Source organism: Manis pentadactyla, chromosome 4 (assembly GCF_030020395.1).
Source record: "Manis pentadactyla isolate mManPen7 chromosome 4, mManPen7.hap1, whole genome shotgun sequence".
In the NCBI taxonomy this organism is placed as follows: Eukaryota; Metazoa; Chordata; class Mammalia; order Pholidota; family Manidae; genus Manis; species Manis pentadactyla.
Genome location: NC_080022.1, coordinates 12,114,017 through 12,135,523, shown reverse-complemented (window position 1 = coordinate 12,135,523; position 21,507 = coordinate 12,114,017). Strand labels below are relative to the sequence as shown.

General features: G+C 55.5%; 1 protein-coding gene across 1 annotated transcript in view; it reads right to left on the bottom strand.

Annotated features, from left to right (window-relative positions):
• The window catches only part of PADI1 (peptidyl arginine deiminase 1), a 35,657-nt gene that overhangs the window by 3,706 nt on the left and 10,444 nt on the right, over nucleotides 1-21,507 (bottom strand). Inside the window, exons 2-15 of the mRNA XM_036914410.2 lie at nucleotides 17,574-17,754; nucleotides 16,380-16,452; nucleotides 15,674-15,735; nucleotides 14,215-14,332; nucleotides 13,961-14,086; nucleotides 12,200-12,372; nucleotides 11,987-12,090; nucleotides 10,801-10,924; nucleotides 10,333-10,440; nucleotides 8,723-8,874; nucleotides 3,878-4,022; nucleotides 3,017-3,110; nucleotides 1,873-1,952; nucleotides 992-1,117 (exon numbers count right to left, since the gene is read on the bottom strand). Coding sequence (XP_036770305.2) covers nucleotides 992-1,117; nucleotides 1,873-1,952; nucleotides 3,017-3,110; nucleotides 3,878-4,022; nucleotides 8,723-8,874; nucleotides 10,333-10,440; nucleotides 10,801-10,924; nucleotides 11,987-12,090; nucleotides 12,200-12,372; nucleotides 13,961-14,086; nucleotides 14,215-14,332; nucleotides 15,674-15,735; nucleotides 16,380-16,452; nucleotides 17,574-17,754 — 1,666 coding nt within the window. The remainder of the gene's footprint in view (nucleotides 1-991; nucleotides 1,118-1,872; nucleotides 1,953-3,016; nucleotides 3,111-3,877; nucleotides 4,023-8,722; nucleotides 8,875-10,332; nucleotides 10,441-10,800; nucleotides 10,925-11,986; nucleotides 12,091-12,199; nucleotides 12,373-13,960; nucleotides 14,087-14,214; nucleotides 14,333-15,673; nucleotides 15,736-16,379; nucleotides 16,453-17,573; nucleotides 17,755-21,507) is intronic.

Below are 21,507 nucleotides of genomic sequence, written 5' to 3'. Positions count from 1 at the left end.
TTTGCTTGTCACAGCAAGGGGGTGCAACTGACATCTCGTGGGCAAGGGACAGGGATGCTGCAACCATTCTACGATGCACAGGACGGCCCATGACAAAAGAATCTTCAGCCTCAAATATCATTAGAGTCGAGGCGTGAAGCCCTGCCATAGAGGGGTCTGCCAGGACCCCGGGTGAGGAGTCAGGAGTGAATGCAAACGATGGAGGGGAAGCCCCACCCCATACACTTTCCTCCAATCAGGACTGTGAGATCCACTCCCAAGGCTTGGCTTGTCCAATGACAAGTTTTGAAATTAAAGGCCCCAGGTGAAGAGGGAGGCTCGCCCACCTTGGGAGGCTGCACCTCACGCCTTCCAACACCCTGACATCCTTTCCGAGGTGTTGTTGGGCGCTTTAGCCAGGACTGTGTTGATAGCATCACACAGGCCCCTCCCAGGGGCCACACTGGTCAGGTCACATTGGCTCATTTGCTTGTCAGCTGCCTGAGTTAATGACAGCCAGGGAGGCAGCCCCAGCCCACCCAGCCTGCCTGACTCAGGAGCCCCTCTGGGGAGCAGCCAGCCAAGTGCCAGGCTGGGAAGCAGAGCAGGCAGCCAAGGCCCAGAATGGAAGCCCAAGACATTTGGAATCAAACCAGTTTCCTTTTCCATTTGAGGGGGGACAAGAGCTCTTAGCTGTGGGGGCTGTCCCGGGTGCCGTGGAATGGTTAGCAACATTGCTGGTCTCCACCCCCAGACCCACTAGCATTTCCCTCCAGGAGCGTCAGAACGTCCCAGGGGGCAAAACTGACAGCCTGACTGAGAGCCACTGATAGAAATGTTCTGCATCTGTGCACAAAGCAAGCCAGCAGACACCAGAGAAGCCTGCAAGGCCCGCCCCAGCCTCCGTGCCCTGGGCCAGGGAGTGCCTCTCCTCCGGACCCCAGCTGAGCCCCCACCAGGAGCCTGCCAGGCCGCAGGGACAAGAAGTGACCCATCCTCCTGCAGCTCTCACCATGTCTGGGAAGAAGGCTTCCGCGTTGGAGCCCTTCAGGGAGAAGAGCTGGGGGACGTCCACGATGTCCTGCTCCGTCAGGCCCAGCTCTCGCTTCAGCACCTCGCGGTTCCAGTCGATGCATTTCTAGGGGTGGGAGGGAAGGCAGCAGGCATGCCCAGGAACTCAGGATGGCTCTAACGCTTGCTAAACACCCACTGTGTGCCCTGCCCTGCACACAACCCTCTGCACCCTTTCACTCCTTTGATCCTCCCAACAGTTTTGTGCCATTGCTACCCCAGGTGGGGAAACTGAGGCTCAAGTGCCCTTCCCAAGGGCATAGAGCTAGGAAGTGGCAGAGCTGGGGTTTGGACCCAGGCAGTTTCTGGTTCTAAAAATGCTTGCCACCACACCACACTGTCCCAGCCCCAGCGCGGCTTAGGCTCCAGCCCGCCTCAGCAGTTCAGGAGCAAGTCACCGCTGAGAAGCAAAAGGCCCCCTCCTGTTTACAGGGCACGGATTCTGCAACAAGCCCTGCACTGTGCATGGGGCAGGTCGGCGCAGCCTCCGGAGACCTTGTTGCGCCCACCTCACAGGCCCCCATTTCTCCACCACATCTCTCCATCCCCTGGACTTCTCCGGTGAGAACTAAGTTCAGCTTCCACAGAAACCCATCACTGGCCAAGGGCAGGGTAGGATCTCCCCCATCAGACTGGGCGCTCCCTTTGGGCATCGCCATGTGTCTTCCATCGGACTGTCCCAAGGGCGGAGGCCCTATGCTCCCCACAGGTCTCAGCAGCCCCCAGGAGAGTCAGAGGCTCACTCCACACTAGTAGTTCCTGGGGCTGCTTTTCCCTGGAAGATGGGGGACCCCACGAGCAGGCAGCAGGCTCACCCCTCACCTGTACATAGAGACTGTCGTTCCTGAGGCTTCTGTCCACCAGCATCTCATTAATGGTTCTCTTCACCTGGTACTTTAATCCTGAGAGAGAAAGACAGTGTTGGGGGCTCAGGGAGTCTGCCAGGGGCCACCTTGGGCCTGGGGCTGCACAATCCATGCCAGGATTTTTCTCCCACCTCAGGGCCAGGGTCTGAAGCTAGGATGAGAAGAAAGCCGGAGACTAGAAACCCTGAAGGAACCAGGCTCTGGCTGCAAGTAAATCCTGGTTATGGATCACAGAGTCCTGGGAAAGGGACTCCTGGGCCTATTAGTTAACAGCACAGCTACCAGTACTGACCACCCGACCATGCTCTGGGCACCCTGATACATTATTATTGGTCTTTAAAACAATGTCAGGTGGGGTTAATCATCAGGCCGGTTTCAGAGAAGAGGCAACGAAGGCACGCGGAGGTTCAGAACACATCCTTGATCTCACAGCTAGCAAGTGGCAAGATCAGGATTTGAGCCCAGGTCTATGCATGCATAAGGCTATGCCACGTCCCTTCCAGCACTCCATGCTTCAGGTGGGCACACTGAAATCCACGGTGGGGGAGAAGCAGGTGCTCAAGGGCGCCAGTCAGGCTCTTGGAGGGTCTGTCAATTCCCAGAGAAGAGCCCACAGAGGGGCCCTGCCCATCCACCTGGCTTCTCACTCATCTCACGCTTGAACCCCAGTCCCATTGCTCCCTGCTGTAGCCTGGGCAAACCATTTTTCTCTGAGCCTCCAGAAAAGGGGTAAGGGGCAGGGTAGGAGATGAGCTGGATGAGGCTGTGAAAGCAAGGTGCGTGACAGACGGGCGTGCAGGAGGCTCACTGTCCTCTCCTGGGGTGTGGCCAAGAACTGCTACTGTTACAGAGGAGGAGAAGGCCACCCCCTTGCATGTACCTGGGACAATCCGCTGGCTCCTTGGCTTCCCTTCCTTGGCCCAATAAAGGGACAGCCCTCATCCTTAGCCCCCATGTGGGGGCATCAGAATTCGTGACGTCAGGCACTGAGCTGAGAAATCCACAGACAAAGGGCCTGACAATGAGCAGCTACGAAAAGCATCCGGGTGTCCAGCACTGGCAGTGAGAGACCCCAGGGTGGCTGGGTCATCGGCACTCACCATCAAACTGGGCCGCCTCCCCATAGCCCTCCTCTTTCTTCTCTTGAAACAATTTGAGGCAAGCACTGGGGCTGGCCAGGAGCAGTCGGAAGCCCTGGCACAGAGGGAGTGAGAAGACATCAGTGGAGAGCGTCCTCCTAGATGGAGGAGACCCCAAACTTAGGAAGGGCCTGAGTTCAGAGGCCAGACGACCGCTGGGGCTCCCTTTACCCACAAGTCACAAAGAACTATCAGCAATTCCAATTCCTTCAGGCTTTTGTTCCTGATGGTCTCCTTGCCCAGAAGCCCTTCCCCACTTTGTTCACCAGGGAACTCAACCCTCCCAGGCTGCTTGCTTCCTGAGGGCTGTGCCCTCCCCTGTCACTCTGCAAGGCAGTGGAGTCAAGTGGTTAATATGTTGGTCCAGAGCCCCCTGTCTGGGTTTGAATCTCAACCTAATTGCCCTTCTGAGCCTCAGTTTTCTCATCTATAAAATGGGGACAATGATAATAGCGTACCAGCCTCAGGGGGTTGCTGGAGGATTAAATAAATTAAGACACACATCACAGTTGCTTAGTAAATGTTACCAATTATTATCAGTGTTATTCCTGGGTCTTGGATGGGAGATTTGAATCAGACCAGACACCCAGTAAGTGTGAGAATGAGTGTGTGAGTAGTGAGCAAATTAGTGCTCTCCTGACCTGAGCACCAGCCTCCTCCAGGAAGCCCTCCTGATGAACACCACCTGGATCCAAGGGTGCTGTGACTCCAAGCTCACTAGGGACACAGGTGGTGAGCTGGTTCCCTGGTGGTCTTGCCCTATCTCGTCCCACCAGGTAAGGGAGGAGCAGAGATAGCTAGACAGGAGGAGAGGGGACACACCTTTTGGTCGGAGGCAGGCACAAAGCTCAGGAACTCATCCACATGGCCCACGGAGAGCCAGTCGGAGTAGAGCTCCACAGGCGCCTGCACCTGCTGAGCCTGTAGGAAGTCACGCACCACCTTGCTCATGTGCGGCCCGTAGGACCTGGCCGGGGAGGGAGAGGGTGCGTCACCTCGTGCCTACTGTGCGCTGGCTCCCCGCAGGCAGCTCCTGAGCACTCCTCCCTGCTGGGCTGGGCCTCATGACAGCCCTTGGAATGGGTCTTCTTTTGTCCCCATTTCCCAGCCAGCCCCCAGGTGTTCCCAGGCACTCACAGTCCTTGCTCACCATCACCCCTGGGGTGTCTGTCCCTCCTCACCCAAAGCATCCTCCCCACGGCCAGAAAGGCTCTGCCTGCCCCTCCCCCCAAAATGATCAAATGAGAGATCTCCGCTTGCTAAGAGGAACTGAAGTCCCTCATCTCACATCCCAGACTCAGAGAGGTTGCCTCTTTACCCAAGGCGCCCAGCCTTTGGTTCAAAAAATGACCAGAGCCCCTCCCTCAGTTCAGCATTTCCAAGAGTGGGGGACCTGCACCACCTGGGGGTCAGATTCTGTTGTGTGTGGGTGCTTGTTAAACCTGAGGATTCCTGGGCCCTGGTGTTCTCCACATCTCAGAGTCTTTGAGGATGTGGCACATCTGAGGATGTGGAATCTGCATTTTGACATCTCAGCGGTTTCATGGGGGAGAGATCACAGCCCCAGTCATTTTGTGCTCAACACTGACTATCTAATCCCCAGAAGGTCCTGCCGCTGAGGTTGAGGAGGGTCCAGGCATTTCCAAACCACCCTTCACTAGCAGAGAGAGGGGCTGAGGTAGCTTAGAACAGGGCACAGGGCACCGGACAGAGTCCCTGGGCTGTGGGGGGAGACATGACCGAAAGCTGCGTGTGCACGCAGGGACTCTGATGTTGCCTTAGGAAAGGGCAGAGTTCCCACTTCACAGATGAGGCAGCTAAGGCCTAGAAAGTTCTGGGTACTTTCCTCCTATTGCTGGCAAGCGTCACCATGGGCAGGCACACGCACGCGCACACACACACGCACACACACACTCTCTGTCTCTCTGTCTCTCTCTCTGTATAGTTTTTTTTCAGTGTATCTTACAAGGAAGAGATCACGTTCCTTGCTCCTGCTTGTCCAGCTTCCGGACACAAGGACGAGCTCCCTGCCCCACATCCAACCTGGTGGTTCCACCTTACACAGAACACAATCCAGCCTTTGTCCCCACCCCTCCTCTGCTACATGGGGTGACACCTCCCTTACCTAAATAACCCCAGTGCCTTGGCCCTTTCCCTGGTCTCCCTGCTTTCACCCTTGCTCCCCTGCAGTCTAACCAGGGAGAGGCTTTCATTTTTTTAAATGTCAGATTATGTCCTCCTCCAAACAAAACCCTCACGTTACTCACTATGAATGCAAAGCATTCACGACCTGCACCGTCCCTACCAATCCCTATAACCCCCTCCTGTCACTCTCCTCTGCATTTGCCCAGTTCCAGCCATGCTGGCCTCCTGCTGTCCCTTAAACATACCAGGTATATTCCTGCCTCAGGATTCTACCAGGATTGTCCTCCACTCCCCATACCCCCAGGGCTCCCTCCCTCCCTTCCTTCAAATTTAACTCAATGTCACCTCTTTCTCTATGAGGTCTTTGAAAATTGCAACAATCCCTCCGCCCACTTCCAGGCTTTATTTTTCTTTACAGCGTTTGGTGCTCGGTGTACTTGATATCTTGTTTATTGTCTGCCATCCCACGAGAATGTAAGCTCCAGGAGCGCTGGGGGTATTGTCTATGTTCATTGCTGTATCCCTAGCCCCTCTCACATAACAGATGCTCAAAAATATTTGTGAATGCTTTTGAACAACTGTGTAATGGTCCATGACCTGTATCGCTTGCACATGTCATAAAGGCTAGAGGGGAGCAATCAGTGACAAATGACAACGCCAATTGGATTTGAGGGCTGGGATTATGGAAAATCATATTTTTTTTTGTATTTCTGTTATTTTAATATAATGCTGGCAATTTTAAAACACTTCTTTTAACATTTTTTTTGTATTTCTGTTATTTTAATATAGTGCTGGCAATTTTAAAACACTTCTTTTAACAACTGAATTGATGGACAAGAGCTAGACTTCAGAAATTGTTCATGAGCATAAAGCGGCATCAGAAACATATAAAGTCGAGAAAGGGGCAAAGTCCCTGCTGGAGGCAGGGGCATGGACCAGATAACTGGACCTGGTCTCTGAGTGACATCAAAGCCTCCACCAGGAGGCAGAATTTCTCAAAGATGGTTTTGAATATGGGGAGCAGAGCGTGGAGAACCCAAGATAGCCAAGACAGCAGAGAATGGGCATTTGTTGAGCATTTAGTAATCACCCGCCTGAGGCTTCTCCCACGAAGTGCCTTGTTTAAGCCCCATGACAGCCCTATGACATACATACAATTAAAGAGTCCGAGTCATGATCTGAACTCTGCCCTGCCAAGCTTTCTGACCTCATCTCCCACCATGCCCCTCCTTGAACGCCCCACGGGCCCTTTGCTGTTCCTCTAAATCTCTGGCATATTCCCGCCTCAGGACCTTTGCACTGGCTGTTTCTGCTCCCTTGCATATTTTCTTCCCAAACAGCCACATCTCTAACTCCCTCATTTCCCTCAAAGTTTTGTTTAAATGGCACCTTCTCGCCGAGGCTTCCTTTATCCAACATACTATATTATTTACTTTTTATGTTTGCTTATTGTCTGTTTCTCTCTGCTAGAATGTATGTAGGTAGTCTGTTTCTTCACTGCTAAGGTCAGAAGCCGAGACAGGAGCACAGGAAAGCAGTCTGGGTGTTAAATTTTAGTTTGGAGCCCAAGAGGGAGACCTGAATTCTAACTATAGCACTAACTTGCTGTGTTCTCCTAGTCAGTAGCTGTCCCTCTCTGAACCTCAGGACCCATCTGTCCACCAAGGACCTTGTTCCTGGTTTTCAACAATGATCAATGGAATGGGAACATAGCTGCACTGGAGGCCCCCACCTTCCCATGCCTGGTCTTTGCTCTGAGTCTGGGAGCTTCCGGAACATTTCTTTCATTCCCAGCCCTGGGCCCCAGACCAGGCATACATTTATTGAGTTAGTAAATTGGATACATGAAAGAGTGTATTTACTTCACTTTCCTAAGCCTCAGCTTTCTCATCTGTGAAATGGGGATAATAATTGCCCAGCCCCATAAGGCTGTAATAATAATTAAATTAGGTAACCCAGGTAAGGTCTTATGTTTGTGGTGCACGGTAGTGATCAGTACCTTTTGATCAATGAGCTCCTGCCTGCTTCAAAGCAGACCCATTGCGGGGGGCCAGCTAAACAATACCTAAACATTCAGAAGGTGAATCTTTGTCCCTAGTAGTGTCAGTTATACAGCTAGGACTGGGTTTTTTAAGAGTCCCGTTTCTCAGACAAGGAACTGAAGCACGGAATATAAAATAATTTGTTAATTTATAATATATCTGTTTCATTCAGTGAGACATTCCTAGTACCTTCAACAACACCTGGCACATAGTAGGCATGCTATAGATATCTTCACATAAAGAAATCGAGCATCTACTATGTGCCCTGCAATGTAGTGAGCACTGGTTAGGTGCTGTACCCCAAATCGTGTGGCTAGTAAATGCAGAGCCCAGACTCAAACCCAAGTCCATCTGATTGCAAAGCCTGTGTTCCTTCCACCTGGGTCCCTCCCTGAAGCACACGGTGACTGCCTGGAGGTCCCATGCCCTTCCACCCTCGGGCCGGGGCAGGACCCAGTCCCCAAGGAGCGTCTGCGCATCAGTCTCCAGCAAGGTAAGAGCATTCCTCTTGCCCTGGCCAACCTCAGCCCCAGGGGCCCAGCCTGGGTGCTAGGCTATCCATCTGGGCTTGGTGCCAGGAAGCCTTGCCTTGCCTGACCCAGGACCCTGAGGCTACCAGGGTCTGCACTTGAGGATGGGTAACCAGCCCAGGACCACCTGGCTGCTCTGGGCCCAAGACCAGATAGTCAGCACGGCTTAGGGGGGAAGCTGGGGCCTACGTGGGCTCCATGCCAACCCCACACAAATAAGAGGGTGGCCTCCAGTGCCTCTGGTGGGCTTAATCTCCACACAGGAAGCAGGGGGTCCCCCCAGGGCCCACACTGTATACCCCATCTTTGGTTTCCTGCAGGCAGGGTGGGGATCCACTCAGCAGGTTTTAACCGGTACTGTCACCTGGCTGAGCACTGAGTCTTAAATATCTTGCTTCCTGCCCCATGACAGCCGTCCAGGGTGGGACCCACTGAGTCACTGTGTCCTCCTGGTGTCCTGACCAGCCACTCGCTCGCCTGCAGCCACATGGTAGCCTCCGGGCCCTTCCAAGCTGTTACTAGAACAGCAGCTATCTTAACGTCCTACCGGGAGAGGTCCATCTCCTGTCTCTGCACCGGATGGCACATCACCTACCTACCCAGCAATTCCGATTTTTCAAAGGAAGCTGGAAATCTGACTATGTGAAACCTCATGTATATTTATGTTTATGTTTCTATATCTATATCTGTATTTATATTATGTTGGTGACTAAGGAAGCTCACAAAATACTAGGTGGGCCAAAAGACTGCGGGCCATAGCTTTTGTGAGTTTTCTTCTAAAATTCTGTGACCTCTTACGTCTAAGATTCCAGGACTCTGACTCTGATTGGAGGACTGCACGCAAGAAGCTCGGGGAGCTCTGACCGGTGGCGTGCGGTGCTGCAGAGCTGCAGGGAGAAGCCACCATCGCACCCCGCGCCCTCCTCCGCCCTCCCGCTTCCGCTGCTCACTTGGGAAAGCTGCCTCCGATGAGGATGCGGCCCAGCGGGTACTCCTTGCCGCCCACCGAGACGGGCGGACTGACGTCCAGGTTGCCAAAGGAGTCAAAGCTGGAGGCCCCAGCAAACGGGATCTCCCGGGTCACATATCCAAAGTCGGGACCCTAGGGGAGGACGGGCAAGGTGCCCCCCGCCCCCAGAAGAAGGGGTCAGTTAGGAGAGGAAGCCCAGCCCTTGGGATGGGGCTGCGGGGGTCTTGGGGGAATGCTGAGGGACTCCCATGCCTCTGTCTACTTTTCACAAAGCCACCCTGTTCTCTGAGCAATGGGGCAATTAAAGTCCGAGCCAATAACAGAATGATAACTAGAAAATCCCCAAATGGTTTGGAAATCAGGCAACACACTTCTCAAGAACCCATGAGTCAAAGAAGAAATCAAAGTGGAAATTAAACAATATTTGGAAGTGGAAGGTAATATACATTAAAACTTAGAGGATGCCAGGGAAGCTGAACTTCAAGGGAATTGCCGTAGCTCTAAACATGTATATTGGGAAGAAAAAGGCCTGAACAATCATAGCTTCCATTTCCAGCTAGGAAAAGAACAGCAGATTAGAACCAAAGAGTAGAAGGAAGGAAATGATAAAGGTGACAGCAGAGATCTGTAAAAACTGCCCTGGCCAGCTCATGCCTACGGTGGGGGGTGGAGGGGTGGAGGGGTGGAGGGGCAGGCCCTTGGCTGATGCAGACTCACCCTGCAGGGCCCATTGTCACCTCTGGTACTCCTGGTCACCTGGGACTCCTCCCTGACCCTTCCAGGCTGGGGTGAATGCCCCTGCTTGGGAGCCATTGAGCTCCTGGACTTCCCCATCACAGCCCCAACCTGGACATTGGCATTGTCCCAGCCATGGGGAAGTCGGGGCCAGTAAACAGGCAGAGATGATGAGCTTCAGGGCGTGGGCCCACCTTGAAAGGCAGTTTAGCCTAGCAGTGAAGTACAGGGGTCGCAGAGGCAGCCCCTCTGGTTTTGCATCTTGGTGCCACCACTAACTAGCTGTGTGGCCTTGGCTAGGTTGCTTAACATCTCTGAGCCTCCGTAAAGAGGGAGTAAACTAGCACATATCCATAGGAGAGCCATGGGGAGTAAATGAGTGACTGTGTAAAGCTAGGGGGCAGGGCCTGGAACTCAGCACGTGGTTGCTGGAACTGCTCCTGTTGCCATCCTGCACATGGGAGGCAGCGTAGTGCCCGGCACATAGTAGGTATGCAGAAAACATTTGTTACCTGAAGGGAAGCCCCCACTCATAAAAGCAAGAGCCATGAGGACTCACTAAGGGTGAATTCCCCGCAAAGGGCAGTTCAGTCTCCCCCAGGGTTAACCCCTCTGTTGACTCCCTCTTTGGGGAGAAGGAGATCTGGCCTGTCCCTCCCAGAACTTGGGGCAATTTGCATGTGATTTGCATGTCATGTACACACTCTGCCCAAACTTCCCACTGACTCCCCATTTGCCAGAACACACTACCTGGGTTCTTTTGCCCCCTTCAAGGACCAGGACCAGGTAAGACTGACTGCAGGGTCCTACAGGAGGAACCACCGGGGGTTCTCCACTCTGCCCTTTGCCACATACCAGGATCCTGTCATAGGGGAAATCCTTCAGGCCTCTGTTTCGGGGTGAGTCAAGGACCACAGGAAAGGATTTGTGAGGGGCCTCGATGTAGCCAAACTCTATCTCATCCTGGGAGAGGGAGGAGAAAAGACCACAGTGGCCTCCTTGATTTTCAGAATGGGCTGATCGCCCCAGGCCTGCGTCAGGGTGGGGTGGCTGATCTCCCCCAAGACCTGGGGGCTGCAGGGGCCAGGGGCAGAGGTGAAGGTGAGGCCTCTTGGGATGTCTGTCTGGGCCCACAGGAGTCCCCCCACCCAAAGGGGCTTCGCCCTCAACTCCCTCTGAGTCCTGGCATGCAGGCTGGCCTGGCCTCTCTAACCCTAACCAAGGCCGGTGAGGAATCTGTTCAGGCATCTTTCTCAAAGCCAGGGTGAAGGGCGGGGGCTCGGGCCACCCCAACTCTTTCTCGAGGTCTGCTCCCACACCCACCTGGATCCAGCGGTCATTTCGATTTTCAGTCCAAGGGCAGATGATCAGCTTGCAGTTGGCTTTCCACGCCAGCTCATTCATGACATACACAAATTTCTCATTGGAGTCCTGAGAGTCCATCACACTGCAAAACATAGGGAGAGGGGAGCATAATAATGACCTCTGACTGTGGTCTTGGCCTTAGGGCAGGGAGGCAGGGGACGGATGGGGTAGCTTCGATCCAGTCTGTGCTCAGCCATGGTGGTCTCTGAGTACAAGGACCAAACGCAGTCCCTGCCCTAGAGAGGTTCATGGGCTAATGACAGAGACGGATAACATCCCCAGGTCACGTCAGGTGGTAGGTGCAAGGTGAGGGGCAAGCCCAGGGCTGTGGAGCCTGGAGGCAGGCCACGGAAGACACCAGGGGCAGCTACGGAGGTGACCTGAGGGCCAAATGTCACTGGTTAAGGTGGTAGTGAGGGGGAAGGTAGCCCCATCTACTCCTGTTTCTTTGGCCTAAACAAAGGAGTCAGGGTGGGGTTAGTGAGCAAATGGAAAGAAAGAATTCCTTTTCTGAACGTCTGCACACATGGGTCCCAGTTAGGCAGAGCAAACCTGTTTGTCCACATCCTTTCCGGCCTTTGGCTTATGTTCCAGGTCAACTATGGCCCTTTCCACTGGTCTGATGCTCTGGCAGGGGCCTGGAGTGGCCTTGCCAGTCAGAGTCACCTGTCCATCACGAGGCCTGACAAGGATTCTGAGAGATGGCAGAAGGACCAGGGAGCCTGGTTGGGCCAGGGCTCACAGCAGAGCGCAGGGCTGCGGTCTCCGTGCTCTGCAGGCCCAGGAGCACACCCATATCAAAGCGAGGCTAGGCCTCCTGGGCTACCAGCAGTCTAAACGGGGCCTGGCCTCAGTGCCTGGAGTAAATCCAAGATGTTCCAGGGCTGCTGCAGGCAGGACAAGGAAGGGATGGGGGTGCTGGAACTTGAGCCAGTGACCTCAGCTGGGCCTTAGCTGCTCAGGGCTGGATGGGGATGACCGGCCCATGCCAGCCTGCTGCTAGTGAATACCTAGCTTGCACCTGGGGTTGACCTCAGAGAATCTGCCCAGCCTAAGTGAGCGCCCAACACTAGACGCAGCATTCTTTCCCTATCTCTGCGAGTCCAAAGATAAAGGCAGAGCTGCAGGAGGGGTGAGACCTCACCTGCACACATACAGCTCCAGGGGGGGCTGGGTGTTGGGGGTCATGATCCAGGGGGCCATGCGGAAGGCCACGGTGTCTGTGAAGAGGGGCACCTCGGGCAGGGTCTGGGGGGGAAATGAGGACTAAGTGGGCCCTGCAGGGAGCCCCATCAGGCCTCAGGGCCCCCCAGCCCCCAGCCTGTCCAGCCCTCTCAGCCCCCAGCACTGTACATACCCCGGTGTCCACCAGGCTGATGCTGAGGGAGACCAGCCCCAAGAAATCAGCATCGGGGAAGGTGAGCCCCTCCACGTAGAAGTTGATCTTCTGCTCCCCTGGCCGCCGCTCAACTTCATGGGACAGATGCTGGGGTCCTAGCACCCTCTTGTAGTCCGAGAGGGAATTCCCACCTAGGGCAACCAGAGTCAGGGGCCAGTGCTGGCACAGGGCTGTGAGGCTGTGGGGATGGGAGGCCAGGAAGCCAAAGGCCAGGAATCCAGCAGAGCCACCTTTGTATTAAATCGACTTGGGCTCCTCTCCAGCTCTGTCACGTGTACGGTGTGTGACCTTGCCTCAATGACTCAGCCTCTCTGAGCCTCAGTTTCTCATCTGTAAAATAGATTACCCTTACATTTCCCTTGGGGTCGGTATAAGCTTTAAACCAGGTAAGGAGATAAAAGCCCTGGCACAAAGAGTGAAAAGAAAACAAATGTCCAACCAAGGATGACGGATGAACAAAATGTAGTATCCCCAGCGTGCTGGGATATTATTCAGCCGTGAAGAAGGAATGAGGTCCTGACACGGGCTACCACACGATGGACCTTGGAAATATGATGCTGAATGAAAGAAGCCAAATAGAGAAGGCCACAGATTGCATGATCCCATTTATAGGAAATGTCTAAGACAGGCAAATCCAGAGACAGAAAGCAGATTTGCAGTCGCCAAAGCCGGGGGCCGGGGGTGGTGACTGCTCATGGGCACCGGGCTCTATCTGGGGCGTGACTGAACATGTCTTAGAATGAGAGAGCTGGTGGGGGCACAGTGTGGGAAATGCACCAAACGCCAGCCGAGTGTTCGCTTCAAACTAGTTACGCTTTATATGAATTTCGCCTCCACTTACTATAGAAAGCACCCAGAACCCGGGAGCTCTGTCCTGCCCCCTTCTCCCCTCCCCTGAGGCTGGCTGGAACATGTCACCCTGGTGTGCTCTGAATCGCAGCAGGAAAGGCTGTCAATGCGGTTCTCAGGACTTTGCTTAGGTCCTGGCATCCCAGGAAGAGTTTGCCAGCAGGGCCTCTGCGGAGACTCCCACCGTTGGTGCACGCGAGGGAGCATTCTGGCTCCTGCCAGCCTCCTTTAGCCGAAACAAGTTCTGGGTCGGTTTGAACAGAGAGGAAGGAGCAGGAATGGCTTCTTGCTCTTTAGAAAAATGAGCAAAGGTACCTCAGGGTTAAGGTTTGGAATTTCTTTAAAGCCACAGGCTTTGCTTAATAAAAATCCCTGGCAGGTCAGCTGGATGCAGAGAGCAGGCATGGGCCGCGGCTGGCTGGTTCCTGCTCCGGCCTCTCCCAGCAAGGCCAGAGACTGCGGTGTGTGGAGGGCTGTTCCAGGCGGACTGGCCACAGGAGGGAAGCAGGGCGAGCTGTGGTGGGCACCGTGGAAAGAGGAGGGGCCTCAGAGCTCAAAAGACCTGGGTTTGAAAATCTGCTCCACCCCCAACTAGTTGTGTGGATTTAGGACAGTGAATTCATGGGTCTGGGCCTCCGTTTTCCCTGTAAAGTGTAAAGTAGGACAGTTTACACTTTCATCTGTAAAGTGGGACAGTCTTTGAATCCCCTTCTTGGGTAATACGTTGTATGCTGATGGACTCGCTGTTTGTCAGCTGCAGAGAGAGTTGCAAAAACATGGAAGGAAGGGAGAGCTGTGGATAAGAGAAAGAAAGTGTTTGGGAAGCAGAGGATGGAGCAGAGAAGGAAAGGGCCCGGCCGGGCCACTCACCTCCAGCACGCAAGACCCTCACTCTTTGGGAATCAGGAAATGGCACATTCAAGACGAGCTTGTGGCTATTGAAGAGCTCGTCCGGGCCATCGCAGGTGAGGACCATTGGCGACATGTCCTGTAGGTCTGGAGAGAGTGGCCCCCTTGAGACAATCCTCCCTCCACCCTCCCCAGCAGTCTCCCTCCCACCCCCAGCCCTTCACCTCCCCACACCATCGCCCTGGACAACTCCATACTTGCCTTCTGCCACTCACCCTTCAGTGATGCCAGCTGGCTGTTGGCAAGGTCCTGCCCCCTGAGCCTGAAACTATCTCGGTCACAGTTCACCAGCAGGATAGCCCCATGGCCCTCAGGGCCCCAGTGCCAGGTTTTCTGTGGCAAAATAAGAGTTCCTGGGGTCAGTGGGGCCCAGAGGGCTCCAGAAAGGTGTTCTGGATGTGGCTAGCGCTTTGTTTATTTGGAAACTTTTGTATTCTGGGTTTGCTTAAGGATTTAAAGAGGAATCATAGATTTGGCACAGGCACTCCAGGTCTCTAGACCCACAGCCACCCCACTCTTGAGCAGTGAACAACTTGTGCAACACACACAGTGGCCATGCCCAGACACCACACTGGAAGAGGAAGGGTGGTGTCGCCACACCCAGAAACAGCCTTTCCCAGCCTGCTGAGCTTTGGCCCTGCCTGGCGGACAGAGGCTGCCTCACCCTGACCTTGATGGGGCTGGAGGATCCCTGGGAGACTGTCCCCCTCCCAGCGCTCTCCTGGGGCCTGCCAACCCTGGACATCTCTGACATCCACCCACAGTCTGGCAGGCCCTGCTTGGAGGTCCAAGATGAGGTGGGAAAGATGGCTGAACCCCTGCCTAAGTGGAGCTCTCTCTGATGTGCCTCCACTTTATTCCCACCAGGCCCTGTAAGAGAGGGTTCACTTTCCCCATGTCACAGAAGACAGGAGAAAGGCTTGGGAAGGGAGCCCCAAGTCACGTAGCTGGAATTCATGCTCGGGTCTGGGGGACTACCCAGGGCCACTGCTAGCCTGTATGACACTCTCACCCACCCCTCTGGGTAACTGCTGCCCTGAATCATTTGCATCACAGCCCCCACTCACCCACCTTAGCCAAGCAGTCTTGTGCAGTGAACAACCTAATAATCATTCATGGCAGCCTTGCCCCATCTTGTTCTCAAAGCCTTGTAATCGAGGCTTCCTCTCTGGGGTCTTTCCCTGCAAACTAGACCTTCTACCCCTCCCATGACAGCTTCTGGATTCTTCCTGTGCAGTAATGCCCACCCCATTCTCCTCATCACTCCTCAGGGTCTCCCTCCTGGGGCTGTACACCCAGCCTCCTTTACCAGATGCCTTGTCTTCTCCTAGTCTTCATTCAGTCACTCAACAACCTCTTATGAAGCAAGTATCATGTTTGGAGTCCAAATACAGCCCAGGAAATAGAAAAGGCATCAAGCGAAAGATTCCAAGGTGGCACAAGAGAGACCCAGAGAGGGTAACCTGCTTTCCAGGAGTCACACAGCATGTCTATCACATGGTGTAAGTTAACGCCCACTTGTGCCAATTTGGCAGCAGGAACCTAGAGGGGTTCCCTATGCTGTTGTACACCATGGGCCCCTAGGAATCCATCACCCTTCTGGAGGACCTCCCAGGACCCTCCCCAGGTCTGCCTGTTAACCCTGCCATCTTGGGGTAGCCAGGAGAGTCTCACCTTGTCACCTTGGGTCCTCCTCACCTTGCCCGTGCGATGCGTGTCAACATCGAGGGAAATGTCTGAAAAGAGATGGAGAGGGGCTGCCAGGGGCTCACCCAGTCCCGTGCTCATATCCATAATGCCCAGGTCAGGGCCAGCTGTGCCCCATCCCAAAGACCGTGAGGACAGTAAGACCTATTCTGGGGACCACACCCAACCCCCGGGAGGGCAGCCCCTGTGGTTCTGTGTGTCGGAGGGACCCGAGTCTTCAGCTCTTGAATGTATCGCTCGTCTGTGTGTGCTGGATTGCAGGCTCTTGGAGGCCTTGACTCTGGCAAAGCAGCACCAGGCTGAGGTTCTATGTGCCAGTTCCACAGTTCTCGGATCTGGCTGTCCAGGTTCTGGCTCAAGGCGCACATGGTTCTCCAAGGTTCCGTGATGAATCTGGGAACTCAGTCAGTATGGCAGGTGGGACTCTGAGTAAAGGAGGCCTATTGTGGGTCTAGCTGCTGACACATGGGCAGCGCAGCTTCTAGGTTCTGGTGGCCCTAAGAACTGCTGGGTCTCCATCCCTGAGCTTCTGGACTAAGTGGAAGGCCTCTGAAGAAGCCAAGCTCCTCAATGGCAAAGGCACATGGCCATGGGCTTGTGCGCCGGGGCTCCCCTAAGCGGCCAACCTGGAGGGGTGAGGGGATTTACCGAGAGCCAGTGAGGTGGAACTTACCGACACCAGTGAGGTAGAGCACGCTGTGGCCCATGGCACCGCCCTGATGCTGCCCGAAGTAGGAGACCTGCACCTGTGGGGAATGGTCAGCCCTAAGCCAGCACGGCCGCCCCTCCAGAGATGGCAATGGGGACACCCCGGCACCTGCTTAGAGGCAGGGGAGGCTCTTCGTACTGCCGGAGGCCCCAGACCATGGGCTCCCGGTTTGGATTCAGAGCGGCCTTCCCAACTGGAGGCTGGGAGGCATCCCTGGATCCGAGGGCCGGGCTGAGGAGCAGGGTGGGCCCGGTGGGTCAGGCTTAGGCATAGGATCTGGGTGCATCCCAGAGAGAGCAGATGGACCCTCAGGAATCCACAGGGATGCTGGAGAGAAAGGGAAGGGGCAGCTATTGCCCTTGACTTAGGCAAGTTACTCAACCTCTCTGGGCCTCTGCTAGTTCTTCATCTGTAAAATGGGGACAATCATCCCCACACCCCCACCACACCAGCCAAGGTCACATAGCTCTTCCCTTGGTCCAGAACCCAGCCCAAGTGCTCCAGGGAGCTGCCAGGATGGCCCTGTAGACAGGGCCCAACATCGTGAGGCTGCTCAGGGCCCTGCCTGCAGGCTCACAGCTAGTAAGCGGAGGAGGTGGAGTCTGAGCCCACAGCAGGCTCCAGGGTCCCTGCTCTCAACAGCTGCACAGCCCCTGCCAGGGGATAAAGGGCCACATCAATGAGTCAGTGGGTCACTGCATGTGTGGTGGGTGCCTGGGGGCAAGTGAGGAGCATGTCACCTGTGAAGGATCAGGCTTCCATCTTCCTTAGGTGTGGGAGACACACACACGTCCAGGTAGGTGTGTCTGCATGCTTAGCTACATGCGCGAGAGTGGAAGGCTTGTTTTAGGGGTTTGTGTAAAAGGATTAGTGTGGGCATGTTTGTGGATTTGAGGGCGTGAGCAGGCAAGCTGTGTGTTTATGGGCATATTCATTCATGTGTGTACTTGTGATGTTGTGGCGTTGGGGTAGGTTTGCATTTTTTGGTATCTGTGGAGTTTACCAGGATGTGTTGTGTAGATGCAGGTGTCCTAAGCCTTGTGGAGTTCGGTTGAGAGGGGGCAGTATGTGAATCGGGCTGCGCTTCGGGGGCCTCTTACCTTGGACTGGGGTCGGGTGGGAAATGAAGCCCCTTTCTGTGGGGAAGCAGCCTCTTACCTTAAGATCGTTTAAATCCTTACTGGCTGTGTCCACAGATACAGTCACATCCACGCTGGCATCCAGGGGCCAGTGGGTCTTGTCTGTGGGCGCTGTCACCCGGGCTGGGTCGTAGACCACAAAGACTTCCAACCCGGAGCTCCCAGAAACCCTGAAGGTCTCAGCGCCCTCGGGCACATCACTGACAGAGAAAGGAGAGAGGACACGATGCAGGGGCTCGGGAGAGACCGCGGAGGGGCAGCGGGCTGCTGCGGTCAGGCTGTGGGAGCAGCACCCCCAACGGCTGGCCTGGGGAGCAGCGGAGGTGTGGGGGAGGGCCACTGCCCTGGAGACCAGCCTGGCAGGGCGCCAGGCAGCCTGCGCTCCATCCCAGCTCTCCACGGATCCCCACGTGACCCGCCCTGGGCACACTGTCCCCTGTCCTCAGCCTTCCTGCCTGCAACATGAAGGGGCTGGAGCAGAGCCATGGCTGCTGAGCTTCGTTTCAGTGGCAGAGCCATGTCAGCAGACCTCACATGGAACCCAGGACATAAGAGACAAAAAGGGAGCCGGGGATGAGACCAGCCACAGCATTTAGCCCCTCCACTCCAACAGCATCCCCGCGGCTCCAGAGCCAAGACAGCGCACATCTGGACACCCCGCCCCAAGGCTTGCACTCTGATCCTTCTAAATTCTCTAACCCAACAGGAAACCCACTTGGCCGACCACCTCTCGGCTCCTCCATTGCCGTGCCCATCCCCCTGGATTGCTGGGCAGCCTCCTCACTGGTCTCCCTAGGCCCGCCCATGCCCCCTCTGGTCTGTTCCACACACACCACTCTCGAGTCAGATTGTGTTGTTCCTCTGCTCACAAGCAGTGGTTCCTGTCACACTCAGTAAAATGCCATGTCCTCACAAGGGCACACAAGGCCCCCCTGATCTGCCCCTGCCACCTCCCTGACCTCCTCCTCCCACTACACTGCCCCTCACCACTCTGCTCCAGCCACACTGACCTTCCTGCTATTCCATGAAGCTGCCAGTCTCCTGACTCAGGGCCTTTGCACTGGCTGTTTCCTCTGCATAGAGTACTTCCCCCACCCCCCAGATATCCACAAGGCACATTTCCTTACCCTCTTCAGGGCTCTGCTTAAATGTCACCTTCTCAGGGAGCCCTCCCGTCGGCCCACCTAACACTGCACCTTGGCCCCCCTTCTCCCCGACTCTCCCATCCCTCCTGCTCTGCTCTGATTGTTAGCATGCTGTTGCTTATTGTCCAGCTCTCCTGCTAGAAGTTCAGCTCCATGAGGGCAGGGAATTTTGTACACCTACAGTGGTGTCTATACACCTACAGTGGTGTCTGTACATCTATAGTAGCATCTGGCACATAGTGGGTGCTTATTCATTGTTAAATGAATGAATGGATTCCGTTTCCCCTACTGTGCAGGGGGATTCAGGCCCATCTGCATCCAGCAGTACAGAGCCTGACAGATGCCAGCACCCAGGACAGCTTCTCCCATCCACTACTATAGCTCGTCCACCTGATAACCCGGAGTCCGGGCTTCACTGCAGGGGGAGCTGAGAAGTCCTCAGTTGGCCATGCCCCAGTCTGGGGCTCTCATCTTCCGGGCCTCCACACTAGTCCTCACAGTGCCAGCAGCCCCCAGCCACAGCAGGTAGCAGCCAGCCTTCCTGGGCCACAGACTTGGAGGGCATGCTCTGCAAACTGGGACCACAGGGGGCCCAGAGCCAAGCCAACAGGGCCTCTGCCAGTGCATCTCACCCTTCTCTGTCCCCTGAGTAAGCAGGAGCTCTGAGCCTCTCTGTGGCAGGCACTGGTTAAGCCCCAGGGCTCCAGGAAGCCCCTGGCATGCGGCACTCACACCCTGGCAGGGAAGTCAGATGAGGGAACTACATGTTGGTGTTCCTCCTTCAGGACCCTCACTGCCATCCTCCAGGGCAAAGCCATCGGCCTCAAGGCCACCACCCAAGGTCAAGTCCACTTACAGGCACCCAACTGCAAAGACGTTACAGCCAGAGGGGTCTTTTGATGTAGCTCCCTGCCTCCATACTTTCCGGGACCCCTGGGAACCCACCCAGACACCCCTCCCTAACCCCCACCACGGTCGCTCTGTCCCCATCAGACAACTGCCCGCACTGACAATGATGGCGATAGTCATAGTCACAACGATCCCAGGTCCTACTCAGTGCCTGGCTCTCTGATCTTATCACGGCCCCGCAAGGCAGTTATTCTCCAGATGAGGCTGGGGTGGAGGGGGCCCCGGAGCCCCCTGCTACTGGCAAGACCCGCCTCCCTCACCCCCAGCTCATGGCCTTCATGAGCCGCCACGCCTCCGGGAATCCTGCCATCTTCATGCCCTTCATCTCTGTTTAGTCAGTTACCACGGGAGCCCAAGTATCCCAGGCTCTCCTCCTCTAATCCGGCCCCAGCTCCCATCCTCCCCCACGCCCAGACAATCCCACGTGCCACCGTCTGCACGGTGGCCTCAACCACACGTGGGAGCGTTTCTTCAGCCTTCGTACTGCATCAGAATCCTGCTCCTCTCAGTGCGCATGACCTCCCCTCAGCGGGGGCTGTTTCTCCCTCTCTGCCTGCTACCCCTGGGCCCAGAGGCAGGAAGGAGTCCTGCTTGGTTCCTACTGTCACTCTGTCCTCATTCCTTGAGGGCACCAGCCCCTGTCCCTGTCTCCAGAGCTGCTACCACCACTTGTGATTTCAAAAGCCACGTGGGTGACGTGCGGGCACCCTGGCCCCTCAGTCCTCTGACGTCCTCTCTTCCGGGGCTCCTGTGCTCCACGGGGCCTCAGCCACCCTCCCCGTGGGCAGACCTTGACTTTAATTGCACCAAACTCCCCTCTGGGCAGGGCTCTCTGACACCACCTGCCAGCCTGCCAGCCTGCCAGTTCACCCTAGCACAGCAACTCCCCCAAGCCTTCAAGTGGCACCTGCAGCCGCCGCAGGCTGAGCCAGCCCGCTCTACCCGCTCCCCGCCAGCCCTCACGCCTTCCTGTTCTCTCCGCCCTTGGCTCAGCTGGGATTCCTTAATCCCGCATCCCGGCCCCTCCTTGCCCCACTCTCAAGGCCTGCGTGCATCTTTGCCTCCATTGTACTGTCCAGGCAAGCTCCAGCCACAGTCAAACCCACCTCTCCCCTTGACTGTGGCCCACTTTGATTCGTGACCACCGCCTACAAGTGACCCTTGACACTACCCAGCAGTCTTACGGCCTTTCTGGGATCTCTTTTCTCTTTCCAGTCCCAGGACACCATGCTGTACCTTCTCTCTCCAGAAACCTCCTTGGCCTGCTGTCCCTCCACACCCAGAGCCGATACCTCCCTGATACGGCTTCACATACCTGCCTTGAGCCCACGTCCATGCCTGCCGTCCCGGGACAAGGGAGGGACTGTTGCCACCCCCCCTGCATGCTTGCTCCCCTACTTACGGGCATGGCCCCAGCCTTGCCCCTCCTGGCTGTCCGTCACCGAGCGCACAGAAATGCTGTAAATGTATTCATCTTCCTACCCTGGCCACTGACCCCTCATCTCTCCACCGCCCTGCATGGGAACATGCCTGCTGCCCAATTCTTCCTTTCCGTTGTCTCTGGGACCCACCTTCATATCAGGCTTTCCTCCCCACCGTACCATCAAAACCTCCCTGTTGCTAAATCCAAAAGTCCTGTCTCTTCTTCGTCTTGGTGATCCTTCAGAGGCATTCGACCCAGATGGTCAGCTGTCCTCCTTAAAACGCTTTCCGCTCTGGGACCCAAGGCTTGCCTTGCCCTCCTCTTCTCTCTCTGGCTGCCTCCTCTGTTGCTTCCTGCTCACCCCTGACCCCTCAACTCCCGAATGCCCAGGCAGTGGTGCGCTGGCCAAGTGTTTAACCACCAGCCATTGCAAGGAGAGGGCGTATATATAAGCTCGTTATAAATTTTATTGATAT